General features: G+C 57.3%; 11 protein-coding genes across 11 annotated transcripts; 4 read left to right on the top strand and 7 right to left on the bottom strand.

Moving 5' to 3' along the window:
* The first annotated feature begins 246 nt into the window (after positions 1–246).
* On the top strand, positions 247–1621 carry L226DRAFT_606842 (uncharacterized protein). The gene is made up of 2 exons (XM_067685713.1): positions 247–919; positions 1015–1621. Exons 1-2 carry the CDS (start codon positions 307–309, stop codon positions 1407–1409), a joined length of 1008 nt encoding a protein of 335 aa, XP_067542123.1. The 5' UTR covers positions 247–306; the 3' UTR covers positions 1410–1621.
* Positions 1622–1677: 56 nt separating this feature from the next.
* L226DRAFT_606841 (uncharacterized protein) lies at positions 1678–3112 on the bottom strand (the record flags this gene model as incomplete). Its single annotated transcript, XM_067685712.1, has 2 exons — positions 1678–2212; positions 2263–3112. The coding sequence occupies 2 exons, from the start codon at positions 3110–3112 to the stop codon at positions 1737–1739; spliced, it is 1326 nt and encodes a 441-aa protein (XP_067542122.1). The 3' UTR covers positions 1678–1736.
* An 816-nt stretch (positions 3113–3928) lies between these two features.
* On the bottom strand, positions 3929–6251 carry L226DRAFT_474738 (MFS general substrate transporter). The gene is made up of 13 exons (XM_067676632.1): positions 5999–6251; positions 5823–5941; positions 5662–5763; positions 5512–5605; positions 5152–5457; positions 5068–5099; positions 4922–5015; positions 4725–4869; positions 4575–4675; positions 4400–4523; positions 4280–4343; positions 4135–4227; positions 3929–4073 (listed from the first exon to the last, which is right to left on the bottom strand). The coding sequence occupies exons 1-13, from the start codon at positions 6198–6200 to the stop codon at positions 4047–4049; spliced, it is 1503 nt and encodes a 500-aa protein (XP_067542121.1). The 5' UTR covers positions 6201–6251; the 3' UTR covers positions 3929–4046.
* Positions 6252–6746: 495 nt separating this feature from the next.
* L226DRAFT_541269 (uncharacterized protein) lies at positions 6747–8317 on the bottom strand (the record flags this gene model as incomplete). The annotated part of the gene is made up of 6 exons (XM_067682044.1): positions 6747–7135; positions 7196–7575; positions 7629–7732; positions 7783–7927; positions 7984–8028; positions 8082–8317. 6 exons carry the CDS (start codon positions 8315–8317, stop codon positions 6747–6749), a joined length of 1299 nt encoding a protein of 432 aa, XP_067542120.1.
* Positions 8318–9278: 961 nt separating this feature from the next.
* Positions 9279–10362, top strand: L226DRAFT_564232 (uncharacterized protein; the record flags this gene model as incomplete). The annotated part of the gene is made up of 2 exons (XM_067683624.1): positions 9279–10113; positions 10163–10362. The coding sequence occupies 2 exons, from the start codon at positions 9279–9281 to the stop codon at positions 10360–10362; spliced, it is 1035 nt and encodes a 344-aa protein (XP_067542119.1).
* A 66-nt stretch (positions 10363–10428) lies between these two features.
* On the top strand, positions 10429–11257 carry L226DRAFT_1038 (uncharacterized protein). Its single transcript, XM_067672072.1, has one exon. It carries the CDS (start codon positions 10560–10562, stop codon positions 11148–11150), a length of 591 nt encoding a protein of 196 aa, XP_067542118.1. The 5' UTR covers positions 10429–10559; the 3' UTR covers positions 11151–11257.
* A 69-nt stretch (positions 11258–11326) lies between these two features.
* Positions 11327–12275, bottom strand: L226DRAFT_527822 (uncharacterized protein). Its single transcript, XM_067679197.1, has one exon. It carries the CDS (start codon positions 12256–12258, stop codon positions 11365–11367), a length of 894 nt encoding a protein of 297 aa, XP_067542117.1. The 5' UTR covers positions 12259–12275; the 3' UTR covers positions 11327–11364.
* Positions 12276–12671: 396 nt separating this feature from the next.
* On the bottom strand, positions 12672–14094 carry L226DRAFT_496464 (uncharacterized protein). The gene is made up of 2 exons (XM_067677561.1): positions 13871–14094; positions 12672–13779 (listed from the first exon to the last, which is right to left on the bottom strand). Exons 1-2 carry the CDS (start codon positions 14068–14070, stop codon positions 12870–12872), a joined length of 1110 nt encoding a protein of 369 aa, XP_067542116.1. The 5' UTR covers positions 14071–14094; the 3' UTR covers positions 12672–12869.
* Positions 14095–15811: 1717 nt separating this feature from the next.
* On the top strand, positions 15812–18563 carry L226DRAFT_564229 (uncharacterized protein; the record flags this gene model as incomplete). The annotated part of the gene is made up of 2 exons (XM_067683623.1): positions 15812–16933; positions 16986–18563. 2 exons carry the CDS (start codon positions 15812–15814, stop codon positions 18561–18563), a joined length of 2700 nt encoding a protein of 899 aa, XP_067542115.1.
* A 167-nt stretch (positions 18564–18730) lies between these two features.
* On the bottom strand, positions 18731–20717 carry L226DRAFT_1005 (uncharacterized protein). The gene is made up of 3 exons (XM_067672054.1): positions 20632–20717; positions 20133–20503; positions 18731–20074 (listed from the first exon to the last, which is right to left on the bottom strand). Exons 2-3 carry the CDS (start codon positions 20486–20488, stop codon positions 18898–18900), a joined length of 1533 nt encoding a protein of 510 aa, XP_067542114.1. The 5' UTR covers positions 20489–20503; positions 20632–20717; the 3' UTR covers positions 18731–18897.
* On the bottom strand, positions 20619–21259 carry L226DRAFT_1008 (uncharacterized protein). The gene is made up of 3 exons (XM_067672057.1): positions 21094–21259; positions 20913–21040; positions 20619–20858 (listed from the first exon to the last, which is right to left on the bottom strand). Exons 1-3 carry the CDS (start codon positions 21205–21207, stop codon positions 20750–20752), a joined length of 351 nt encoding a protein of 116 aa, XP_067542113.1. The 5' UTR covers positions 21208–21259; the 3' UTR covers positions 20619–20749.
* Between the last annotated feature and the right edge of the window lie 115 nt (positions 21260–21374).

The raw sequence follows: 21374 nt of genomic DNA, 5'->3' as shown, positions 1-21374 counted from the left end.
ATGTCATGGTGCACATGGTGGACACGACAGTACTTACTGATTTACGGTATAATTCGATCATCCGGAGTCCGCAGCTTTACCGCGCTGTACTCGTACTTAGAGTCAACAGTCACAGACAAGAACTTGACAAAGTTCATCGCCTGCGGATGCACATATGCAACTCCGGCCCCGGGCCGTCCTGATTCATAGCGCTTAAAGGGAGTTGTGTGGGTCCTCGACCCGGTTAGTTCCAGCTTGGCCTTTACAACTAGACACACTTATACCGTCTTTCTCTTGACTTCTGTTGCGCACCTGGTGGCTAACTTCATGTCCTCCGAGCTGGCTCGATCGTTTAGGCCTTCGCCATGGTCACGGATGTCTCCGACGACCTGGACGTCTTCAACCACTGTCCCGGCCGCGCAAACTTTGAACAGGGCCACCACTTCCCAGCATCACCGCGTTCATTCACTATTCCTTGCGTTTGCTTTCGTTGTTGTTGGCGCGACGTTGTTCAGCGTGCTCCTACGCCTACATTACCGCAAGATCGGTACCCGGTTCTTGTACTGTATACGCCTTGGTGTCGACTTCGCTGCGGTCTCCGGCAGGTTCAAGAGATTGTCACATCCTTGCCGCACCATGTTGTGGCCCCTTCAGAAGCATTCATTTGCCTCACGGCGCACGACCAAGGAGCCAGATCTCAGGCTCGTGTGGGCGGCGATACCCCACAGTCTTCTCTGTCGGTCGGTGTATGCGACATCTCTGCTCTACTGCAACTCGGACGACTTCTCGTGGGCTCTCTTGCACGCCGTCTACCTCTCGCTCGTGAGCGTCGAGCTCGCCGCATCGATACGGACACCCAAGCGCGTCACTGCAGAGGAACTGGGACCGTTTGCCCGGCTAAGAGCTGCCGATGGGGAAAGTGCGGGCAATGGAGCAGATGGTATGTCATCGTTTTGCATGAAGATGTCGCTATCTCATGATCGACATCTGTTCACATTTTTAAATGGTTCTCTATATGCTCCTCATCCCAACTAGTGCGATCTTCGTCCACCGGGAACTGCCTCTCCATTCAGCGCGTCAAGCCGTCCGTACTGAAGTTCCCTACGACCTCCAATCTCGGCTCCTTCCTGCGCGCAGAACACATGAAGACCCGGCGTGAGCTCTCGGACATCGTCTGGACCTCCACTACCGACACCCTAATCCTTCGCGCCGTCGCATCTACGCCCTCCGTCCGCTGGGCCCTAGACACGAACGGCGTGCTTGTCGACCGCCTCTGCCCGCCGCCTCTCGCCTCTCTCGTGTCCTCCGCTGCTCGGGTCCACGCCGCTCTTGACGACTTCCTGCATGCGGAACACTGCCGGAAACCCCGGAACGATTGGATCTGCGCCGTGTGGGATCAAGGGCTCGCCGCACGCGGGACAGACTGCTGAATATCCTCCCGTCTCGGCGAGCAGAAGAAGAGATGTTCGACTACACGCAGACCATTCACGGCAGAGGGCAGGCGGGGGTAGCCGGGGTTAGCGGAGAGATAGGAGCGGATTGTGGGCTGGTGGAACCCGCTTGTCGAGGCTTGGAAGCACTGTTTCCGGTCTGATGTGCATCGTTTTGTATTACATTGTAGAAATGTTTGATCACAGAAGCCAGATCACTTTGACATTATGGCGTGTCTGCAGACATTGCACAACTTATCAGATATTTCACCTCAAACCAGGAGGTCGATTAGACTGTGAAATCCAACATATGTAGTACAATAGCCTCTAGTACTGGAACATCTCACCGAACTCTTCTTCCTCCAAACTCATCCTAACCTGCCCACTCCACCACATCCTCGGCATATACTGCTGTAGGAATGCTGCCATGCCCGCCTTCGTCTCCTCCACCTCGGTACCGCGCCCATCGACGTCGCATAGCATGAACTTCACGTACGAGAGCTCTGGAAGGCCCGCGAGCACGTTGTCCAGTTCTGTCCACCGCGGGACGCTTGACGATTCGGCACTGCGCCGGAAGTTGAACGGGGCTACTGGTGCGTGGAAGACCTGGAACGTGACGATGCGGAGCGTCCGCTGGACACTGCGGGAGGAGAGCAGGTGTGTGTAGAAGCGGAGGCAGGTGCGCACAACTTCGAGGCAGACACAAGCCGGCTGTTCTTCGTCTTCGAAGTCGAAGGAGAATGTCAACGTCTCCAGGCGTGAGCAGAAGTCGAGTGTGAACGACTCCCAGCTTTCCGGAAGACCTGAGATAGTAACATAAGTACGTACTTACAACGCAAATTGGAGCACTCACCGGGGGAGTCGTTAATAGCGTAGTAGATATCCAGCTCGAGGTCAATGAGATTCGGACCAGCGTTCTCTGCGAAACCGAAGAAGGCCTCCATCTCTTCGCGAGTGAAGCCAGTAAACCTGATGGACTTGAGAGGCCCGCCGAGGGAACCGGATCTCCGGAGCGAGTCGTAGAACGCGATCGCGCAGTTGGTCTCTTCGAGCGCGCCGAGAACGAGACCACAGATGATGGGAACACGCGACACCAGGCACGGTTGGTCGACTCTCCAAGGACCGCCGTCGACACAGAGCACTTGAACTTCGGAGAACAAGCCAAGTACCGCAAAGAAGTGGTTGGCGTCCTGTCCGGGGGAAGAGCAGTCTTCGATATACAAGCGTTGTATCGTCCGACCGTCGGGCGTTTCTGGTGCTGCAGCGGGGTTGCAATAGGTTGAAGTACCATGGCAGAAGGAAAGCTTGTCCAGTGAGAGTGTCGCCAGAGAAGGTAGTAATGAAAGGAGGTCGCGCAGGCAGTGCAACGGCAAGCGCACGTAATCTGCAGAGAAGTCCTCAGTATCCGAGTCGGCGCCTTCGCTGTCCGTGTCTACATGATCGGGTCCTTCGTCATCGTGACTCATGCGATCCTCGTCGGTCGAAAGGTCTATCTTCGTCTGTGGACACAATGCAGACAGCGAGCGAGATGTGCCGTCCCAAGCGTGTGGAGGGTCGTCCGACTGGAAGGAAGAGTATCCCGAATCACTATCTTGGTCAGAAGAAGATCCATGCGAACAACCGGAGGACGTGGAGGAAGATGAACCGAGGTCGTTGTCCTGTGGAGGAAGCGGTCCGCGATCGATAGACAGTGAACTGAACATGAGACGGCTGTAAGTAGAACGTGGTCGCCAGGACTTGTCGCCGAGCACAGTGAGATCGCGGACATACTTCGCCACGTTAGACGTCGCTGTGGGACGAGTAGAGGCGGCCAGGAAACGAGCAAAAGAATGAACTTGAGCGCCAGCCTGGTCCGGTACCCGGAGGATTATGGTGTGGAAGAGGCATGCCCGACTGACTTGCAGCCAGGCTCGGCAAACGAGAGAACAACAGGATAGGGTCCGCTTGTCGTGTACGTGTTCGATGATCATGTATTCCACTTCTCTGGGTAGCACCGTCGCGGTTGAGAGTGTCGCCAGAGTCTGTATCGCGGCGTTTGGTACCGACATCCAGTGCACCATTTCGAACATTGCACTCACCGAGCTGTGCTGGCCGATAGTCCCCTTAACAAAACTCCCATCGCCTCCGCGCATCGTTTGGAGCATTGTATTGATGTCCTGCGAGTCTTCAAGTCAGCCGTCCAAGCTCGAGGACCAAGGCTTCAGCTTCATCAACTGGTATCGTCTCGACGGCCCAGACGGACGATGTCGATAATAGTAACGAACGAAGAGCTTGTCTCTGCGTAGTATAGCGATGTGTAGGGTATATTGTAGTGGACGCGGAGGCCTCCTACCAGTGAGGCACGAGTACTAGGTCAAGCAGAACTATAACTTGCGATTCAACATTTGTAAGTGAGTAGTGGGTTGATCGGAGTTTGAACCTCGATTTACAATGACATCACTCCAGTTCACTTCTTACTTGTTGAGCTTTCTTTGACATCAGTACTTTCTTCAACTTCAAAGCAGACGACAAGTAAGAAAACCGCGGCAAGAACAGTAAAGTTCATGGTCACGTCGAGAAATATTCGTAGATACATCTCGTCGAGCGGAGAATACGCATGTGTTCCTGTTACCCGAATCGCCGATGTGTGTATGAATACTACGGGGTATATCTGAAGTCTTTCGCCTGTGTGCCGTGTTCACTGAGCTAAACGAAATACGGCAGAGATACCGCACTGCCTACTTACCTCGTCCGCCAGCACAGAGGTGTCCACAATTCCGTTCTTCGTCGGCTCGCCATACAAGCAATCTCTCCGCTTGTTCTCGCGACGATAGTAGACCTGGAGTAGACTGAACAACACGAGCACACCGAGAAGTAGCCCATGAACCCACAGTCAATACGAGAGCAGACAGAGCTGCTAAGAACAATAGTGCGGCGGTGACAGCAAAGCCTTTGCTGGTTGGTGTTGTCAATCTCATGAGGTAGATCGTATACCCATGAGGTAGACTTACATATATCGCGGTCCTTGTGTCGACGGGAAGAGGTGTGACCCAAGGATGCTCCCGCCCTGTCCGAGGGACATGTACAGTGGCGTTCCCGCAGCCTTCTTGGTTTCTGATCCGAAGTTGTGGGCATCTGAGGGCAGATTCAGCATCTGACGAGCCCGTCTCTTCCAGGCAAGCATACACCAGGATATGATGAGTCCAATTGCACAGTATGCCCCAATGGTGATGCAGAACGTTGCGAAGTATCGGACATGGTTATTCGATGGTACCGCGAGTAGAAGGCTGTTCGATAGTCAGCAGACTCGATAATGACGTGAAGGGTGCGACGCACACGTAACCGATTCCTGCCAAGATGCAGCTGCCAACCGTCAAGCTGCCTCGATCTTGGAGCCTGTCAGAAGCGTAGGATAGGAGACATAGGCAGACGGCGGCCACCGCATAGGGAGGGACGGTGAGGAGCTGAGCGAGGGCGTCCGCTATCATGGAGTTCAGTGTTAGTGCAATCGCCTCTCCATGCATACTACTCACTGAACCCGAAAGTCTTGATGATGGTGGGTAGAAACCCAGTTATCCCAGCAGTGGCGCAGTTCAGGCCAAAGTACATGATTGCCCCGGCGTAAACCTGCAGCCACGAGTTGGAATTAGTCTAAATATAAGTCGGATGACCCACTCACCTTCCAGTCCTTGAAAGCGACCTTGATGTGGTCTAGTCTCGAGTTCGATCAGCCGTGAGAATCAGCATACGACTGAATACTCGCTTCGCTGCAGCATGCGCCCTACATCCGCTTTAGCACCACGATTCATCCTGTCGATCGCAATCTCCCGCTCTTTCTCGTTGAACAAACTCGTCTCCTCCGGTCTATTCGGCAGAATCACCATAGCACACAAGCCAAGAAGGATTGTCGGAATGCCCTCGATGATGAACAGCAGCCTCCAATTTGCGACAGATGTATGAGCGTGCTGGATCCCGAAAGCGATCAGGCCGCTCAAGGCTCCCGCGATTTCCGCGAAAGCGAACCACCATGCGACGCGCATTCCGATTTCCTCCCTCGTATAGAATAGTCCTGCATAGCGCATCTCAGAACCGCCAAGGGACGGAGAGCATACTGCAGGCGTACCGAAATAGAGCGGGAAGCCGGGCGAGAAGCCTGCCTCGAAGACCCCCAAGCCGATGCGTGCGACCATGAGACCGGAGAAGTTGAATGCTGCAGCCTGACAAGAAGGTGAGTAATATTACTCAACAAGAATAGCATTGGAGGATTACTCACCATCAGTGTGGAGCATAGGCCCCAACCGACAGCTACACATCCGAGCCAGATACGCGGGGGGCACAACTTCGACAACAGGATAGCGGGTACTTGGCACAGAACCTGATCAGTCATTCCGAGTTGAGATATGCGCACAGAAGCATCATCTTGGAAGTACTCACATAGGGAAAGTAAAAGGCGGAATTGACCCAGTCGAAGAGTACGCCGGTGGGATCTCCATGCAGCGTGTCCTCGGGAAGGCCCTGTAGACGTGCGTTGCCTAGGTTCGTTCTGTCCAGGTCTTCCGTTTGTACAAGCTTGATCAGCTACGAAAAGACGGGGCGATGGAGCCACTCACATGCGAAGAAGTACATCGCACATATGATGGGCAGGATTCGCTTGTCCAGTTTCCGGACGAGCCGCCGCTCCTCTTCCGCCCTTGAAGCATCTGTCTGGGTGGAACTTGGGGCATATTCCACAAGGCTTTCTTCGACCTTCGGACCATCCTTCTCATCGGCGCCACGGGAAATGGCATCTTGGCACTGCGGTAAGGAAGACATGGTCGAATAGCGAGAAGGTGAGGTCGTTGAGAGGCTTTCCCAGCCTCGTCTTCACCCACTGACTTCTTCGTCCTATATAAACGCAAAGTTGAGTTATTCCCAGACGCAGAGTTCAGCCTCTCAGGCGGGCGCCGGACGGGGCCGAATAGAGTTATCCCTCAGAACTTCTACGTCATGGAGAGGTCACTTGAGGATACGAACGTTTGAGCGAAGGCTGTCGGATGCAGCAAGCTCCAATAAGCTGCAGTTATGAACTTCACGATAGTACTGTTGCTGAACATGCAATCGGATGGAATGAACGTCAGAACTTCCATGTTATGGAAATACCAGTTGACGATGCGTACCTGCAGGGATCTTTCCTATACTCCAGCAGTCGAGGTCGAGGATGCATCGAGGGTCGATACACGAGTAGGAATGCCAGCTACGTACGCGCGCATGCAGCTTTGGCAACGTAGATAGAGGCGCAAACCTCAAATTCAAAGCAGAAATAGCAGTTGATGTCTCGTCCATAGTCATACACGGATACACTGAACAGATAGAGACACCTCAAGCAATCACGCACCCTGTGCACATAAGACCCTTCCGGGGCTTCGTCACATGAAGCACATCCTGCCTCTTCTTCTCCCTCGCACCCGTGTTCCGATGTTCCCCACGAAACGAGTCCTCGAGTTCACGTTTCCCTTTGACAAACATGAACCAATGCGCCGCCGGGCTCAGCGTGTCGTTCTTTGACAGTATGGACTTGCTCCGGCCCGTGCCCGAGCTCGACATAGAGAATCCGACAAGGCCCGCGACCATCATGCACTCGAACTGGGTGCCGTTGTCGTCAAGGAGCACGTCGACCTCGCAGTAGCTGTGCGGGATCTGGGACGCAGAGAGCGCAGGGTACGAGATCCCGTCCAGGAGGTACCGCTTACTTAGCGGTACACTATCAGCTGCAGAGCGGGACGCGTCATTATTACTGCTTGAAGACTAAAGGAGCGATTTGCACGTACGCCTCTCTTCCCAGCTCATGTCGTCCGTGACCGGCCGCGGCTCACGCGGGGACGTGATATCGCTCAGCGCGCCCGCCTGCCACTTGCCCTTGCTGGACCACACGCAGAACGCCGTGATCCACCCGCTCATGTCTTCCGGCCCATAGAACTGCGGGTGCGAGTGCGCGACATCGCTCCAGAACTTGATGTCGGGCTCGCCGTCGAATGCCGCCAGGAAGCGCGTGAGGATCGGGCGCAACATGCTTGCCCAGACGGCCGGCTCTTCACCGAGCTCGGGAAGGCGGTCCAGACGAGCGAGAAGCTTCTCCCAGTCAGCGCGTTCTCCCTCGAGGGTGACGGACGGGATGCCGCACATGCACATCATGCGGTAATTGAAGTAGCTTGAAAGACCAGTCAGATGGGGCAGATGAACATGTGCGTTTAGAGAACGTACGACTTGAAGGAAGACATCATCATAACCGCACATACAGTCGTGTCTTTGACCGTCGTTGTGGTGAAGTTGGGCAGAATCCAATCGACCAGCGTCCCGTCAACGACCTATTGACCGTATTAGGCAAAGCCCAGATCATCAGCTGGCCGACACGCACCTTGTCCTGGATCTTCAAAGTCATCTGGCGAGCCATGTCTCCGAAGTCGACCGTGTACCGATTGCCCACAGCGCTGACTGTCAGCGTCACCTTGTGTTGGTGCGCGACGAAGTGTTCCCGCAGCTCCTCAGCATGCGTGTTAATACTGGTCACATCCTGACATCAGCGCAGGATTTAGGAACAGTTGGACGCATAACTCACTAAAAGTTGAGCTGGCTGAGGATAGACATCCACACATCGTCTGGCCTAGTCGTATATGAGCACCGTTCGTTTTGAGTCCCACAAAGTGAGAACCATACCTGATCTTCAGGTGGTGATGCTGCTTGTATGCAGCAAGAACCGCTTCAACGAACCCATTGTTCTTTGGAACCAGGGCGGAGAGGTCACCAGTCGTGACGGACGACTGGAGGAGGTCCGTGCATTGCATCCATTGGTCCCGGCAACTTGACTCTAGCACATCCTCTGCGTTCTGCGGGACAAAGTAGCGCTTGTAGTCTTCTGCAGGGTGGGGAGCGACTTGGAACGTGACGGGCATGGCGACAGAGAGCTTGTATAGAGATACTTCTCGTCTGAGCACGAAGGAGATAAGAAGAAGACGTAGAGCAACACCGGCGATGCAGTGAAGTCCGAAATTAAGAGCACCCGAGGAGGACTATGTCACACGGCCACGACATATTTGACAGCGTGGCCGTGTTGACGCCAAGTGGTCGAAGTTGCATGGGTCATGGACCAGCTCCGACGGTCTATGATATATATGACCCCTCGCAGAACGGTGAATTGACATCGAAGACTGCGCATGTTGGTCTCGGCCGCTTGGTACGTGTCAGTAACGGTGGACGCTATCCATCCTGATAAGCAGTGCGTCTTTGCGGCGATGAGTACTCAAGTACGCACATGTTCTGACGTATGATGGAATCGACATAAGCGACCTCAAGGATAGCCCAGCGATGCATGAGCAGTATGACTGAGATGGAGGGAGTACATGAGTTACAGTAAGCGCCTGCATCCTCAACGCGACTCGGAAACAGCTGAGGCCGGTCTTGCAGGAGCTTCGGATGCCTTTCTGCTGGATACTTTCCTTAGCTCCACCTCAGTTGTGAATTGCGTGATTCTGTGTCCTTCGAGCGCGGTCTTTGCGCCGAGTCCGCCATATTCTGTCCCTCACGGCCTCAAGCCTCAAGGCCTTACGGGTACGGACCGTGCTCTCGATCGATGGTGGGGCGAAGAAGGGCGAAGACATTGATATTGTCTGCGACGACTTGGGAACACGGCAACAAGGTTCGAGGGTCGATCTGCGACGCAGCACGTCTTGTGCCTCGATGAGATGCCTCGTGAGCTATACACGGAGCGGGAGAAGGTAAGAAGTGTTGCTGCAGCAAGCGAAGCAGCGCCTGATACAGCTCAGTGATAAGTCGCGTCTCCCGAGTCCCCACGTCGCATCGCCCCGTCTCCGTCGCGTCCTACTCGTCCACTCTGCTTTCCCCTCAGTCGCGACCATGTCTTCATTCTGTACTTGCGGTGCTCAGATCGACGCTGGGATGTCTTCCTGCATGTACTGTGACTGGGTCGGACTCGGAATGGGCGAGAGCCCCCACATCAGCGAGGCTCTGACCAGCCTCGATGGTGGGGAGGGCTCGATCATCAAGTTCAACAACGAAATCGAGGACATATTCATGCATAACGCGTACAACGACGCGCTACCCTTCTCCTCGATGTATGCCGAGGCCGCGTGGAACTCGACATCGTGCGAACCTCTCCCCTTTCTCTGTCCATCTCCTCCTTCGGACTACACAGGCTCCAGCGGGGGCTCCTCCCTCGACTCTCCTTCCCCAACCCCTATCACTGACTCTCTGTCGGACACCACGCTGGTAAATGAAGATGAGCCCGGCTATGACTGCAGCGATGTGGCAGGTCTTGCTGGCATCGCCTTCACATTCCAGTATCCATCACCATCGGTATTGTCATATTCTTCTTTATCCACTCCGCCTGTCGCCCCGTCCGCTATGGACTTATCGGACTTCGGCTATGGGCAGCAAGTTTCCCAGCACGACGGTGCTGAGGCAACTGATGTCTATGGCCTCGGTTGCCAGGGTGTGCAAGGGGTCATGGACGACTTCATGCTCCCTTCCACGACCCCGGCTCCTCCCTCCACAGGCGAGGGTTGTCTCGCGACCGTCGACGACAAGGTGGTCGTCAAGAAGCACCAGGACAATGACGAGGACATTCGCTTGTGTGAGGACGAGGACGAGGACAGGAAGCCGTCGCGTCCCACGAAGCGACGCAAGAAGCAGGACACGACGCCAAAGTTTCTGTGCCCAAAGTGTACTTCGAGTGCGTATACCCACAGTTCGCGTATCTTGTTACTGACCTTGGGAACCAGAGTTCGCGCGTACGCACAACCTCAAGGTGCACATCAGGGCTGTGCACGAGGGGAAGCGCGAACACGAATGCACGCATCCGGGCTGTGAACGGTCGTTCAGCCGCAAGCACGATCTCACTCGGCACTTTCAGTCGAAGCACACCTCCCTGGGGTCGCCGCGAAACAAGGGCGCCAAGGCCGGCAAGAAGGAGTCCGACTAGGACAGCCAAGGATGGCTTTCCCGGTGAGTTTGCACTCGCCTGCGCTCGCCGTTTGCATACTGACGTTGTCGCTCCCTAGGCATCCGCGGTCGCGCGCACCAGTCACATAGGAATCCTCACATTGGACGCCCGCCTCGAGTGCTCAGCCGGCGAGCTGATCACTCAACCTTGGCGTCCAATTTTCAGCGAGGATTATTATGCGGCTGATGGACGGGAGAGGAGGCGCGTGCGTTCGCGATGGGGATTGGCTTCCTGGCTCCGGTGGCCGGGGGGTGCGATCCCTGAGCGGACGTATGTGCGTGGAATTAGGGAACGGTTTCTCTTGGTTTATCTTCGTCTTGGATGGAACGTTCACGGTCTCTGGCTCGTGTCGTATCACGTACGTCGTTGTCTGCTCTTCCCCCTCATGGTTTCGGTATGTCCTCTGCTCGTCTTGCTTACATATCATCTTGATCGCTCGCACATCTGTTCTCTTGCTTCTCTTGTTTGCTGTTGTGTGCTTACCCCGTTCATTCGTCATCTTGGCTGCATCGCATACCCATTTGTTTGGCTTTGGACTGGTGTTGCTATGTACGATTCCTGTCTTGCTTTCGCTGTTGTGGCTGCCGTTCCAAGAAGTTCTTGCGAAGTTGTGTGTACGATACTGCTGCTGTGTCTCTGATCTCTGGTCGATCGTTCTCGAGGTTGTGATGAAGTATCTATCTGTTGACTTGCTCTCTCTGCTCGATGCGCCCTCAACTCAGTGCGCCCAGCTGGCGCGCACCCGCAGGATTCTTCCCTACCAGTAGGCTTGAAGTGGCTGTGATCTAAGTACAAATCGCTTTCCTCCTTAACAAACTTCTGCACAAGCTGCCATCTCGAACTCCACTAGCTGGAATGCCAAGTCATCCACTCAAGGTGCGATTTATGTCCTTGTTGTCGATGTGGCATCCAGGAATGACATAATAAACACTAGGTGTGGTTCCTCGGATCCCTAAGTTGTCTCGGCACTCGAAGAACGTGTTATAAAGGCTCTTGTACTCGCTCAATTTCCCGGCGAGCCAATGCGTACCAGCTCTTGCGACCAGAAACAGGATCAACGCCTCCAGCGACAACGTCTCCACTCCTATCCGGGAACAAGAAGCCAGCACGCCTGTACACCCTCTCCGCGCTCTCGTCCGAGACATTCAAGTGCACCTCCTCCTTGAAGCCAACAGCAGGCGGGCCCTCCTTGAGAGGCCGGACCCCATGCGGGGGCGCGTTCAAGTAGTACCGGGTCACACCCCGAACCATAGCCTCTGCAACGCCTTTCCGCCGGTGCGACCTCGACACGAACACGTTCCGGATGGCGATCGTGCGCGGGCTCGCGCGCCCGAGCAGCACGTACCCCGCGGCCCCTCCGGGCGGGCCGTCGATGGGGACGTACCACACCAGCCCGGCCTTGACGGGCCCCTCTATGCATGCGAGCGCGGCGGAGCGCCTGATGGTTCTGTGCCAGGGCTCGTCGGCCTGGAAGGCGATGTAGAGCTGCGCGATGGTCTCGAGGTCGGCGGTGCTGGCTTGGACGATGGGGTGCGGGAATGGAGGGCTGGGCGCAGGACTGGCTGAGGGAGGGGGTTTGAGGGACGCGCGGGTCGCGTAGGAGACGCGGGAGCCGTTGAAGGCTGTGCCGCTGCCCGAGTGGATGTGGACGCGGAGGTTAAGCGAGAGCAGGAGGGCGGACCAGGTCGTGAGGAAGGGTTCGACGACGGTGTCTGGGCCGACTATCCTGTCGAGGACAAGTGGGTTTGAGGAGAGGTGGGTTAGAGTTGAGGATGCGAGGAGGGAGGTTGCGGGCGCGAGGAGGCCCGGAGTTGTACCACTGGGTGTGTCCGTGCCAGTGAGGAGTTGTTGTGCGGTGGTGGGGATGGATAACATCCATGCAAAGTCGGTGCTATTGTGTGATAGGGTGATCCTGTGGGAGCCGAGATGGTGAGTTCAGGTTCTGCGAGATTATGGCGATGCTGGTGAACCGAACTCGGTTGAGAGCATGGAGCACTCACAAGAGCTCGTCTCCGCTGTAGACGGCTGCGATGTACTCATACACGGGTGCTGGCGGATCTGCAGCAGCGTCCGACGGCTCGCTGCCGAGATATTCATGCAGTGACCCGATGCAGAATCTCATGAAACTGTCGTCGAAGCGCTTCGTAGCCTCGAGGAAGACGTGCGGGTCCTCGAAGTGGACGAATCGGAGCGTCTCAGCGGCAGACATTTGGTGGTCGTTGGGTGGGGTTAGAGGTTCCTGAGGATCAGGTATGTCGCAAGTGATAGTTATTTAACACAGACATCATGTTGGTCTGCTGGTAAGTACGAGTCACGACTATATGTGATTGATATGACTCGATCACCTGGCAAAGTCAAGCATATAATGGTGATTCAGGCCAGACAGTGCTCGATATCAGAACCTTGAAGACCATGTAGATACAGCAAAATACATTTATGTCCACCATTGCCCCGTTTAAGATGACGACGACAGAAACCGTCCTCCTCTACTGCGCATGCCCTTCTGAGGAAGGCTCTGGCTCCTGTTCAACTCCCCGCCAGATGGACTCATACCAGCCTTTGCGGCCGGTCGCAGGATCGATTCCTCCAGTGACGGCGTCCCCATTCCTGTCCGGGAACAAGAACCCAGACCGTCTGTACACCCTCTCCGCACTCTCGTCCGCGACGTTCAAGTTCACCTCTTCCTTGAACCCGACCGCAGGCGGGCCCTCCATGGCGGGCTGGACGCCGTACGGCGGCGCATTGAGGTAGTACCGGGTCACACCACGGACCATCGCCTCCGCGATCCCTTTCCGGCGGTGCGACGGCTTCACGAACACGTTCCGGAGGGCGATCGTGCGCGGGGTCACCCGCCCGAGCAGGACGTACGCGACCGTCTCGCCGTCGACGCGGACGTACCACACGAGCCCGGCCCTGACGGGACGGTCGACGAACGCGAGCGCCGCTTCGCGGGTGACGACCCCGTGCCAGGGCGTGTCGAACTGGAAGGCGATGTAGAGCTGCGCGATGTCCTCGAGGTCGGCCGGCGTGGCTTGCACGACGGGGTGCGGGAAGGGATTTGCGGGCGGGGGAGGGAGCGTCGCGCGGGTCACGTAGGAGACGCGGGAGCCGAAGGCGCCGGCTTTGGTGCCGGTGTCGATGCGGACGCGGAGGCCGCGTGTGGCGAGGAGGTCGACCCAGGTGGTGAGGAAGGCGGAGACGGCGGGGGCGGGGCCGATCATCTTGTCGAGGACGAGCGGGTCGGAGGAGAGCTGGTCGAGGGTCGAGGAGGCGAGGAGGGCGATGGCGGGTGCGAGGAGGCCGGGGGTGGTGGACGTGCCCATGAGGAGGTATTCGGCGGAGGTGGGGACGGACATCATCCAGGCAAAGTCCGTGCGATTGTGTGAGACGGTTAGCCTATGGAAGTCGGAGATCGTGAGCCTGAGTTCTGCGAGGATGGCTATCGCGGCGATGGATATGTGCAGGTTGAGGGATCACCAGCACTTACAATAGATCCTCTCCGCGGTAGACGGCTAGGAGATGCACCGGCTTGGATGGATCGGCTGCGGCGTACTGCGGGCTGCTGAGGTAGTCGCACAGTGCGCCCAAGCTGAAGTTCATGAAGCTGTCGTCAAATTGTTTCGTCGCCTCGAGGAAGGCTTGTGGGTCCTCGAAGCGGACGAAGCGCAGCTCTTGAGCACCGGACATGTTGAGAGATTATTGAAGAGATTGGGAGAGCGTTGTGGGCCGCCATATCTTATAGTAGTGCCTGGAGACGCACAACGGTCTACATGGGCCATGGTGAGTGAGTCGATCAATTGGACGAGGTGACTCGATCGACCAGAGTCCGTACTAGTCGGCATCGGCAGCTGGAATCCGGCTGTGTGGACGATTGTAAGACCGACCACCGCATGCGTCTACTTAGTAGTATGGTGCAATACAGCGTGTGGATGTCAGTGTGCATTGTACAAGCAACTTCGCCGTACCAGAGCTGTTTGAACTAGAAGGTGCTTGAACCAGGGTTGAACTGTTTGAAGTAAATATTAATACAGGGGGTCTTCCTGATGTTGGGTTCCCACTGGGGTGCTGCGCCGTCATCGAACGTGGAAAATGTTACCAAGATTGACAGGACAATGGCAAGAGGGTCTCGTAAGTAATGGATGTACTCGTACTCGTATGGTTGCCAGGGCCCTGCAGGGCGGTGGCGTTCATGGGTTGATGGGCGCTACGGATCCATGTGGCTGTGAGCCCACAAGCGCTTGAGCAGACGGCTGCAGTTCTGTGACTCTGAGGTCGCCATGATGCCGGAGCTGCTCTGCTTGCTCCTCCTCCACCAGCTACCATCACTGCTGAGTCACACGCCTGAACAATCTCTCTGTGTGTACGTTTGAGAGCCACCGACGCGCTGGACATGGACCCAAGGCTGCGGATGATGGACGTACGGTGGACGTATGCCACGACTACCGGTGACCGTCTAGACTGAGGAACCGGAACAAGCCCTGACGATATCGATGGATATTGCGCAGGAGAGGAGGCAGGCTTCTATGGACGAGTTCTCTGTGCTGACGCTGAGGAAGGGGGTTGCGTCGAGAGGATGGAGGTGAGTGCGCCGGTCGCCGATGGTCGCAGACCAAGAATGTGCTTACACTCTGGGCAGGTCGGTAGACACGTGTTCGCGTCGGCGGAGAGCGCCATGGCTGGTTCCAGCTTGGCTGCAGGACGGCCTTCACGCCGGAGAAGATGTGTGACGGATGGTGATCGCAGATCGTTTGCTTCTCCGGAAGGGGCAGCGAGAAGCCGGCGGGAAGTGGTTACCTATGGCTGGAGAAGCTACACGGCGGGCTCGAGGCAGCAACGCAGGGCCATCAGGCTGCGCCGGTCTCCAAGTGCGCCCAAGGGCCCAGCTTGCGTGTGCATAGGTGAAGATATTAGACTATTCCGAGAGAGCGGATGTGGACGCGCCGGATTCGGAGACGAGTAACGGCACGGTGCTCGACATACGGACGCGGTTCGCAGGGATTGATTGGCATGCACGCTGGAGCGGGCAGCTCGTGGACCGTTCGCAGCAGCGCGTCGGGAGTGATTCGAACGCACGGAGGCCGGAGATACGAGCATTTGCAGCGCGAAGGCGGACGGCGCAGTGGGGAGTGGCAGGCCACGGCGCAGGAGCGAAGACGCGGGCGAAGAGGGAGGGCGTTTGCCTGACGTGTGCAGAGTGATTTGTCCCGATGGGGCAGGTGTCATTGCTGCAGACGTCCGGCGAGGCTCTGATCCCTCTCGCCTTGTCACCGCCCTCGCTGCCCTCCGTGGACAGCACCATTCCACCGTCTCGCCCGCTGCGGGGGCCCACCGCGGCGTGCGGCCCTCGTCTCTCTTTCTCTCATACCACCACCATCTCTCTACTCGTGTATATAATTCACTCCCACCCTCCTTTCTTTCTTGTTCATCCATGTCGCTCTCTACAGACCCGAGGCCCTCGCCCTTCAGCGTCGCCGAGTTCAGCGAGCTCGTCTCCTCCGCGTTCAACATCCACGACGCGGCCCTCTCCTCGGGCCTCACCCAGCCTCTTCTTTCCTTGACTCCTCCTTCTCCCGTCTCCGCCGACCACACTTTCGACGACGAAGACACTCTCTCTTCCCCATTCGACACGGTCTCTCCGGCTTCGTCGCCTCCGAGTCGCAAGTCCCGTTCCAGAACTCCCACCGCCTTGCGCATGTTCCATCAAGTCCGCACTCGCGCCTCCGCGCTCGTGCTGCGATCACGTGCTCCTTCTCCCTCATATCCCCCCTCTCCTTCTCCCGCTCCTTTTGAGCCCCTTCCCCCGCCTTGCATCTCTCCTACTCCCTCATCTTCCTCTCTCGCTCAGGCTCTCTCTCCCTGGAACATGGCCGACCTCTCCCGCGAACGCCGTCGCTCCCGCGCCGACAGTCTCCCGCGCTCCCTCTTCCACTTCCCCAAGCGCGACGACACCCCACCTCCTCTTCCCGAACAGGATTTAGGTTTCGACAGGCGCTCTCCCACCCCGGTCCTGCGTTCCTTCTTCGACGACTCTCCCGCCCGGTCCAAGCGCGCATACAGTCGGCCCCCCACATCGGCCTCCTCGTCTACCATCCACCCTCTGTCCCGCATAACAACTTCCAGCAGCACCCAGTCACACGAGACCATGGACTCGCTCCCTTCTTTCTTCGAGGACACGGGCTATCAGGTCGCCAACCCCCCTGCACCTCTATATAGCCGACCCGCCACTCCCTCAGGCGCCCCTCCACGTGCACATACTCGTCTTCCTCCTCTACGCAAGTCCAAGAGTAGCGGCCACGGTCTCGTGCACCGTCGTTCCTACTCTAGGTCTACCATCTGCGAGCCCCCAGTTGGGTTTGGGTTCCAGGATCTTGCAATCTGGAACAATCATCGGGACAACGGTATGCCGTCTCCTCTCACTCACCCGAGGGACGCGCCGTCGGTTCCAAAGACCGGTGTGATCGCCGCGCTCTCCGAATTTGACGACTGCGAGCCGCCGTTGCCTCCGCCGTACGTCTTCGAGAGGCGTGGAAGCGCCACAAGTACCTCGACAGTGAGTGTGCCATTCGTTTTCGTCCGCTTGCATTGCTCATCGACTCGCTCAGGGCAGCACCAGGTCCACCTCCAGTTTATCGGCTCGCCTGTCCAACCTCGTCGCACTCGCCTTTCCGAGTAAGATGCGCAGCCGTGGACGTTCCAAGCTGAACCTCAGTATCGCCACGAGTTCACAGTCCTCTTCTGCCGACTCCTCCCCTTCAACAGGATCCTCGCACTCCACGCCGTCAACACCAAGCTCACCTACTTCGGCTTTCTCGCACTCACAATCTCATGTCTACGCTGCCAGCGCGGACGGACATACACAACAGAGCTGCAGCGACGAAAGCGAAGAAGATGCGGCAGCTATTGGGCGTGTCTTGACCCCGGAGGACGATCCGTTCGCAAAGGCAGAGATCGCGGTGTCGCTCCATGGGACGCCCCGACCGCCAACACCTCCTCTGTCTCGTGCAGCCTCCTTGCAGCTTTCTCCTCCTTCTCTCAGTACAACAGCCGCGTGGAAAGTAGAGCGTCAAGGCAAGAAGACCCGGAGTAGTCTTCCAGCGACCCCTGTTTCCGCCGCGTACACATTCCCGTCGTCGTGTTCCATATACCCGGACGAGTCGTCCCAAGAATCCGAGTCCAATACCTTTCTTCTCGTGAGGTCAGCTACGTCTACTCCAAAGCGGCAGGGTCCCCCATCTGCATGGTCTCCCTTCACCCCGCCTGCAACGCCGTCGGATACTGCCCTTCCATCAACTCCTCCATCATCTCAAAGTCGCTCTCCACGTTCACCGTCGTCGCTGACTAGGTCCACATCTCGCCGAAGCGCAAGGCCCAAGTGCCTTGTCTTTCCTCTACCGCCGTCGGGCCTTCCTCCTCCACTTCCTCCACCAGATCGCCCGCTTCCTAGTCTGCCTTCAACACCTAGAACTCCGCCTGTGCCCCCAAAGGATCGTGCGGTCCGTGTCGCGCGAGCTCACAAGTCTCTCCCGCCATCTCCCCATCCTTCTTCAATAACTACAGGTTCTCCGCTGTCTACTCGCTCTCATGGTAGCGTTCAGCACTGGAAGAATCTGTCTGGCCGTACTACGGATGGCTGGACAGAAGGCAAGCTCAAGGCGCTCACGGAGAGGCATGAGCCCGCTGTAGTCCTGGAGGTACCTCCCTCGCTCGCGGAACCATGGTCGGGGACCGTCTCGAGCGACTGGCCTTCTCGTCCCGAGACTCCGGTCATATCCATGCGTCCAGTTGCGAGGAGGCGTTCCTTCGATTCTACGTCCACCGTCACCGCCTCGCCCACTCCTTCTGCCGTGCACGACGCAGCGCAAGAGTGGGGAATCGAGTGTGATTCCATCTCCATTGACGGAGATGCTCTCCTGGAGGGCGACAGTTGCTCGATGACTGGTAGCTCTTATACCCTTTCCTCTATCGGTCCCGATTCTGCGGAGGATGCGACGGACGTGTTCTGGAGCCCGGTTACCACTACTGGTTCTTCTGCTTTCTACAGCGCAAGGGGGAGCTTGGTGTCGTCCCGCACGTCCCTCGAGACTGGCGACGTCCACCGTGCCCAGTCATCGGACGCTCATTCGATTCATGCCCCTGTCTGGCTTTCGGGAAAGTCTGCCAGCGCGGGGCCTTGCGTCTAAGATTACCACTCGTTTCGTTCTTCTATATCACGCTCTTTGGTTTTCATCGCTTTCGCTTTCATGCATCGCGTTGCCATTCGTTTTCAGCTCTGCTGTCCCTAGAGTTAACTTATCGCTTCGTCTTATTTTCAAGCAGCATCTCCGCATGCGTAGCGTGTAGTAATCCGTGTAAACCGTTGTATGTCTACTGTATTCTATCCTACACTTAGGGTTGTCGTTATCGAGGCTTGAAGCTTATAGCTTGGCGGTCTCCTGTATGGACGTTGGTACTACTCAATCGCGATGGTTTAATCTGCCAAACACACGAGTATTATCGCCGCAAAGGAGTACATCGTCATTTCCTCGTTAGCCTCCGTGCTACAGCATCGTACAGGTCTCTCCCCGCAACCCGAGGAGACGGCGGGAGCGCTTTGTCATACTCCGCATTCTCGGCATACCGCCTGACGTGCAGCCGCTCCGGTATAGAGACATGCGACGTATCAGCCCGGGGAGCCAGAGGGGAGAGGGGAATGGGCGAGAACTCAAAGTAGCGCGACATGACCCCGTCGTTCACCGAGGCGTTCACGTCGTCGTCATCGTCCTCGAGGACGTGCTTCCCGCCCGCACTCGCACTCGGAAGCGGCTTCTCATCCTCGTCGTCTGGATGCGGGACGCGCGGAGAGAGCCCGGCGCGGAACAGGACCGCCGGGACGGTCACGGTCGGGCGGCGTCTCTGGGCCGGGCGGCTGCTCGCGCTCGTGTAGAACGGCTCGCGGGTCTGGGGGCGCGGCTCACGGCGCTTGGGGAGGGAGGACCGGGAGGACCGGGAGCCGAGGGAGGAGCGCGAGAGGACGCTGTGCGCGTCGTCGTCGGCGAGCGTGTGGGTGCGGCTCGCGTCGCGGTCGTGGTCGTACTGCGAGACGTCGCGGCGCCAGGCGCGCATCATGTTCACGCTTGTCGTGCGCGAGTGTGTGCCGCCGCCGCCGTGGTGTGGGGGCGGGCCGCGCCCGAGGGCCATGAAGCCGCCGAAGCTGAGGGTGGAGTGGCGGGAGAGCGTGGCGCGGGTCTTGAGGGCTTCTTCTTCGAGCTTGCGCTCGGCGCGGAGCTTGCGGCGGTGGTGCAGGGAGAGGCCGCCTGCGGCGAGGAGGACGGAGAGCACGAGGGAGAGGGGGACGGCGTAGGCTGCTGTGGGGGCGGGCATGCGGGTCTCGTTGAGGGACGCGGGGGTCTGGGAGGAGGTGGATTGGAGGTTGGCGTTGGATATTGATGCTGTTGCGGAGGATGGGGAGGAGGAGGAGGGTACTGAGGCCTTCGCAGGAGATGCAGAGGATGGGGAGGGCGCGAGGGAAGAGGCTGGGGAGTCGGCAGCGGTGTCGGTAGAGTCCGCTTGGTCCGCATTGGCTGCACTCTGGTCGTCACCGTCTGCGTCGGACGGCCCAAAGGAGAAGGTTGGGGAGGATGACTTCTTGTCGTTGTCGTCCACCATCTCCAGGTAGCAACCCGCGACCGTTGAAGTGACATTGGGCAGCGCCCTAACAAGACCTCTATGAGCCCTGTACGTTGCTGGGCGCAGGGTATGACAAGACTCACATATGAATCAAGTACGAGCCGTCTGGGTCCGACTCCTCGATGGTTGGCCAAACGTCTCCTCCGCACGACCCATTGTCGTCAATTCCTTGGGACACTCCGCCTACTGATCCATCATCCTCGCTATCGTCACCATTGTCGTCGTCGTCGGATCTGCGACTGAGGCCTGTGACGCACAGTCGGAACGAAGGAGAAGGGACCGGTTCGTCCGATGTCCAACGTCCGACAATGGTGTCTCCTGAGTTATAGACATCCCCTTGCGAAGGGGCCAGCCAGGTTACGCTACCCGCCTGAGCGGGGTCTACGAGAGAGACGAGGAGGCCTGAGATGGACAGCAGAGAAAGCGTGCTCCGGAGCATCGTCGTAGAAACCCTCTAGGTTAGGAAGAGTGGAGATAAGATGAGGACCAGCCAAAAAGCAGGAGCTAGCGACCGTCCACGGCGCAGGTAATCGTGTAGAGTAACGGAGGAGGGGAAGGACGGTCAGCATGTAGAGCACAGACCTGAGGCTGGCATGGTGCGCCACGGCTCCGCTGTCGCGGTGGACTCGATTGAAAGCCAGTCCCGAAGGGCTATCTTGGTTTGGAACGCGATTCTTGAGTTGCAGGTTTAAGCATCGCGTCATGCGGGGGTCGATGCTGTCGAGTCGACCTCCATCTGAAGGCTCGCCTGGGAAGCTTGGGATGATGAGATGTTGCCGACTCTTTCTGCGAATTCAACCAGTTGTTTTCTGACACACATATCGTTAAGCATACAGTCAGCCCACGAGGTTTTGTTAACGCACCTTTTCCGCTCTTTCAACTTCTCCAGCATCTCAATGACCTCGTCCTGCTCTTCCACCGATAACTCGCCGCCAGGTAGAGTCGTCGCGTACTCATTTGCCTCCTTCAAGCTGTCCTTGAACGCTTTCGTCTGTGTGCATGGTCAGCTCATCTGAGAGATGCTACCTACAGGGATGTACTCACTGCGCGTACGAGGCCTTGCTTGGCCTGCGGCGTGAGGTTCGTACCTTGGTCTTGGGTGGCCAATTCAACCACATTCGCAAGTTTGAGGGTCAAAGACTCGTACAAGGAGGTCATACCAAGGGTAGCTCAAGTATACTGCCGAAGTGAAATAGTTCAGAGATATGCACGCCGCAAGTGGTCTTAGCTAGCGCCAATTCCATCGGACCGGGAGGTTGTTTGCGCATGTTTGCCAAGAGCCCCGGATCCTAACACTACCAAACACGGAACGAGGACTGTGGCGT

The sequence above is a fragment of the Lentinus tigrinus genome (assembly GCF_003813185.1).
Source record: "Lentinus tigrinus ALCF2SS1-7 unplaced genomic scaffold L226scaffold_1, whole genome shotgun sequence".
Taxonomy (NCBI): Eukaryota; Fungi; Basidiomycota; class Agaricomycetes; order Polyporales; family Polyporaceae; genus Lentinus; species Lentinus tigrinus.
This window is presented reverse-complemented; position numbering and strand designations above follow the sequence as displayed.

What these genes read in the sequence shown, in the direction of transcription:
- L226DRAFT_474738 (XM_067676632.1), bottom strand. Translation starts at nt 6,200, where the DNA reads ATGTCTTCCTTACCGCAGTGCCAAGATGCCATTTCCCGTGGCGCCGAT. An exon ending in TGCGATGTACTTCTTCGCAT is followed by an intron (nt 5,942 to 5,998) that starts GTGAGTGGCTCC and finishes TACAAACGGAAG; the next exon opens with ACCTGGACAGAACGAACCTA. An exon ending in AGGGCGCATGCTGCAGCGAA is followed by an intron (nt 5,100 to 5,151) that starts GCGAGTATTCAG and finishes ACTCGAGACTAG; the next exon opens with ACCACATCAAGGTCGCTTTC.
- L226DRAFT_606842 (XM_067685713.1), top strand. Translation starts at nt 307, where the DNA reads ATGTCCTCCGAGCTGGCTCGATCGTTTAGGCCTTCGCCATGGTCACGG. An exon ending in TGCGGGCAATGGAGCAGATG is followed by an intron (nt 920 to 1,014) that starts GTATGTCATCGT and finishes CATCCCAACTAG; the next exon opens with TGCGATCTTCGTCCACCGGG.
- L226DRAFT_527822 (XM_067679197.1), bottom strand. Translation starts at nt 12,258, where the DNA reads ATGTTATCCATCCCCACCACCGCACAACAACTCCTCACTGGCACGGAC.
- L226DRAFT_1038 (XM_067672072.1), top strand. Translation starts at nt 10,560, where the DNA reads ATGCGGCTGATGGACGGGAGAGGAGGCGCGTGCGTTCGCGATGGGGAT.
- L226DRAFT_1005 (XM_067672054.1), bottom strand. Translation starts at nt 20,488, where the DNA reads ATGCTCCGGAGCACGCTTTCTCTGCTGTCCATCTCAGGCCTCCTCGTC. An exon ending in GGCTCGTACTTGATTCATAT is followed by an intron (nt 20,075 to 20,132) that starts GTGAGTCTTGTC and finishes AGGTCTTGTTAG; the next exon opens with GGCGCTGCCCAATGTCACTT.
- L226DRAFT_496464 (XM_067677561.1), bottom strand. Translation starts at nt 14,070, where the DNA reads ATGTCCGGTGCTCAAGAGCTGCGCTTCGTCCGCTTCGAGGACCCACAA. An exon ending in TACCGCGGAGAGGATCTATT is followed by an intron (nt 13,780 to 13,870) that starts GTAAGTGCTGGT and finishes CGACTTCCATAG; the next exon opens with GCTAACCGTCTCACACAATC.
- L226DRAFT_1008 (XM_067672057.1), bottom strand. Translation starts at nt 21,207, where the DNA reads ATGACCTCCTTGTACGAGTCTTTGACCCTCAAACTTGCGAATGTGGTT. An exon ending in AGCAAGGCCTCGTACGCGCA is followed by an intron (nt 21,041 to 21,093) that starts GTGAGTACATCC and finishes CCATGCACACAG; the next exon opens with ACGAAAGCGTTCAAGGACAG. An exon ending in AAGTTGAAAGAGCGGAAAAG is followed by an intron (nt 20,859 to 20,912) that starts GTGCGTTAACAA and finishes TATGTGTGTCAG; the next exon opens with AAAACAACTGGTTGAATTCG.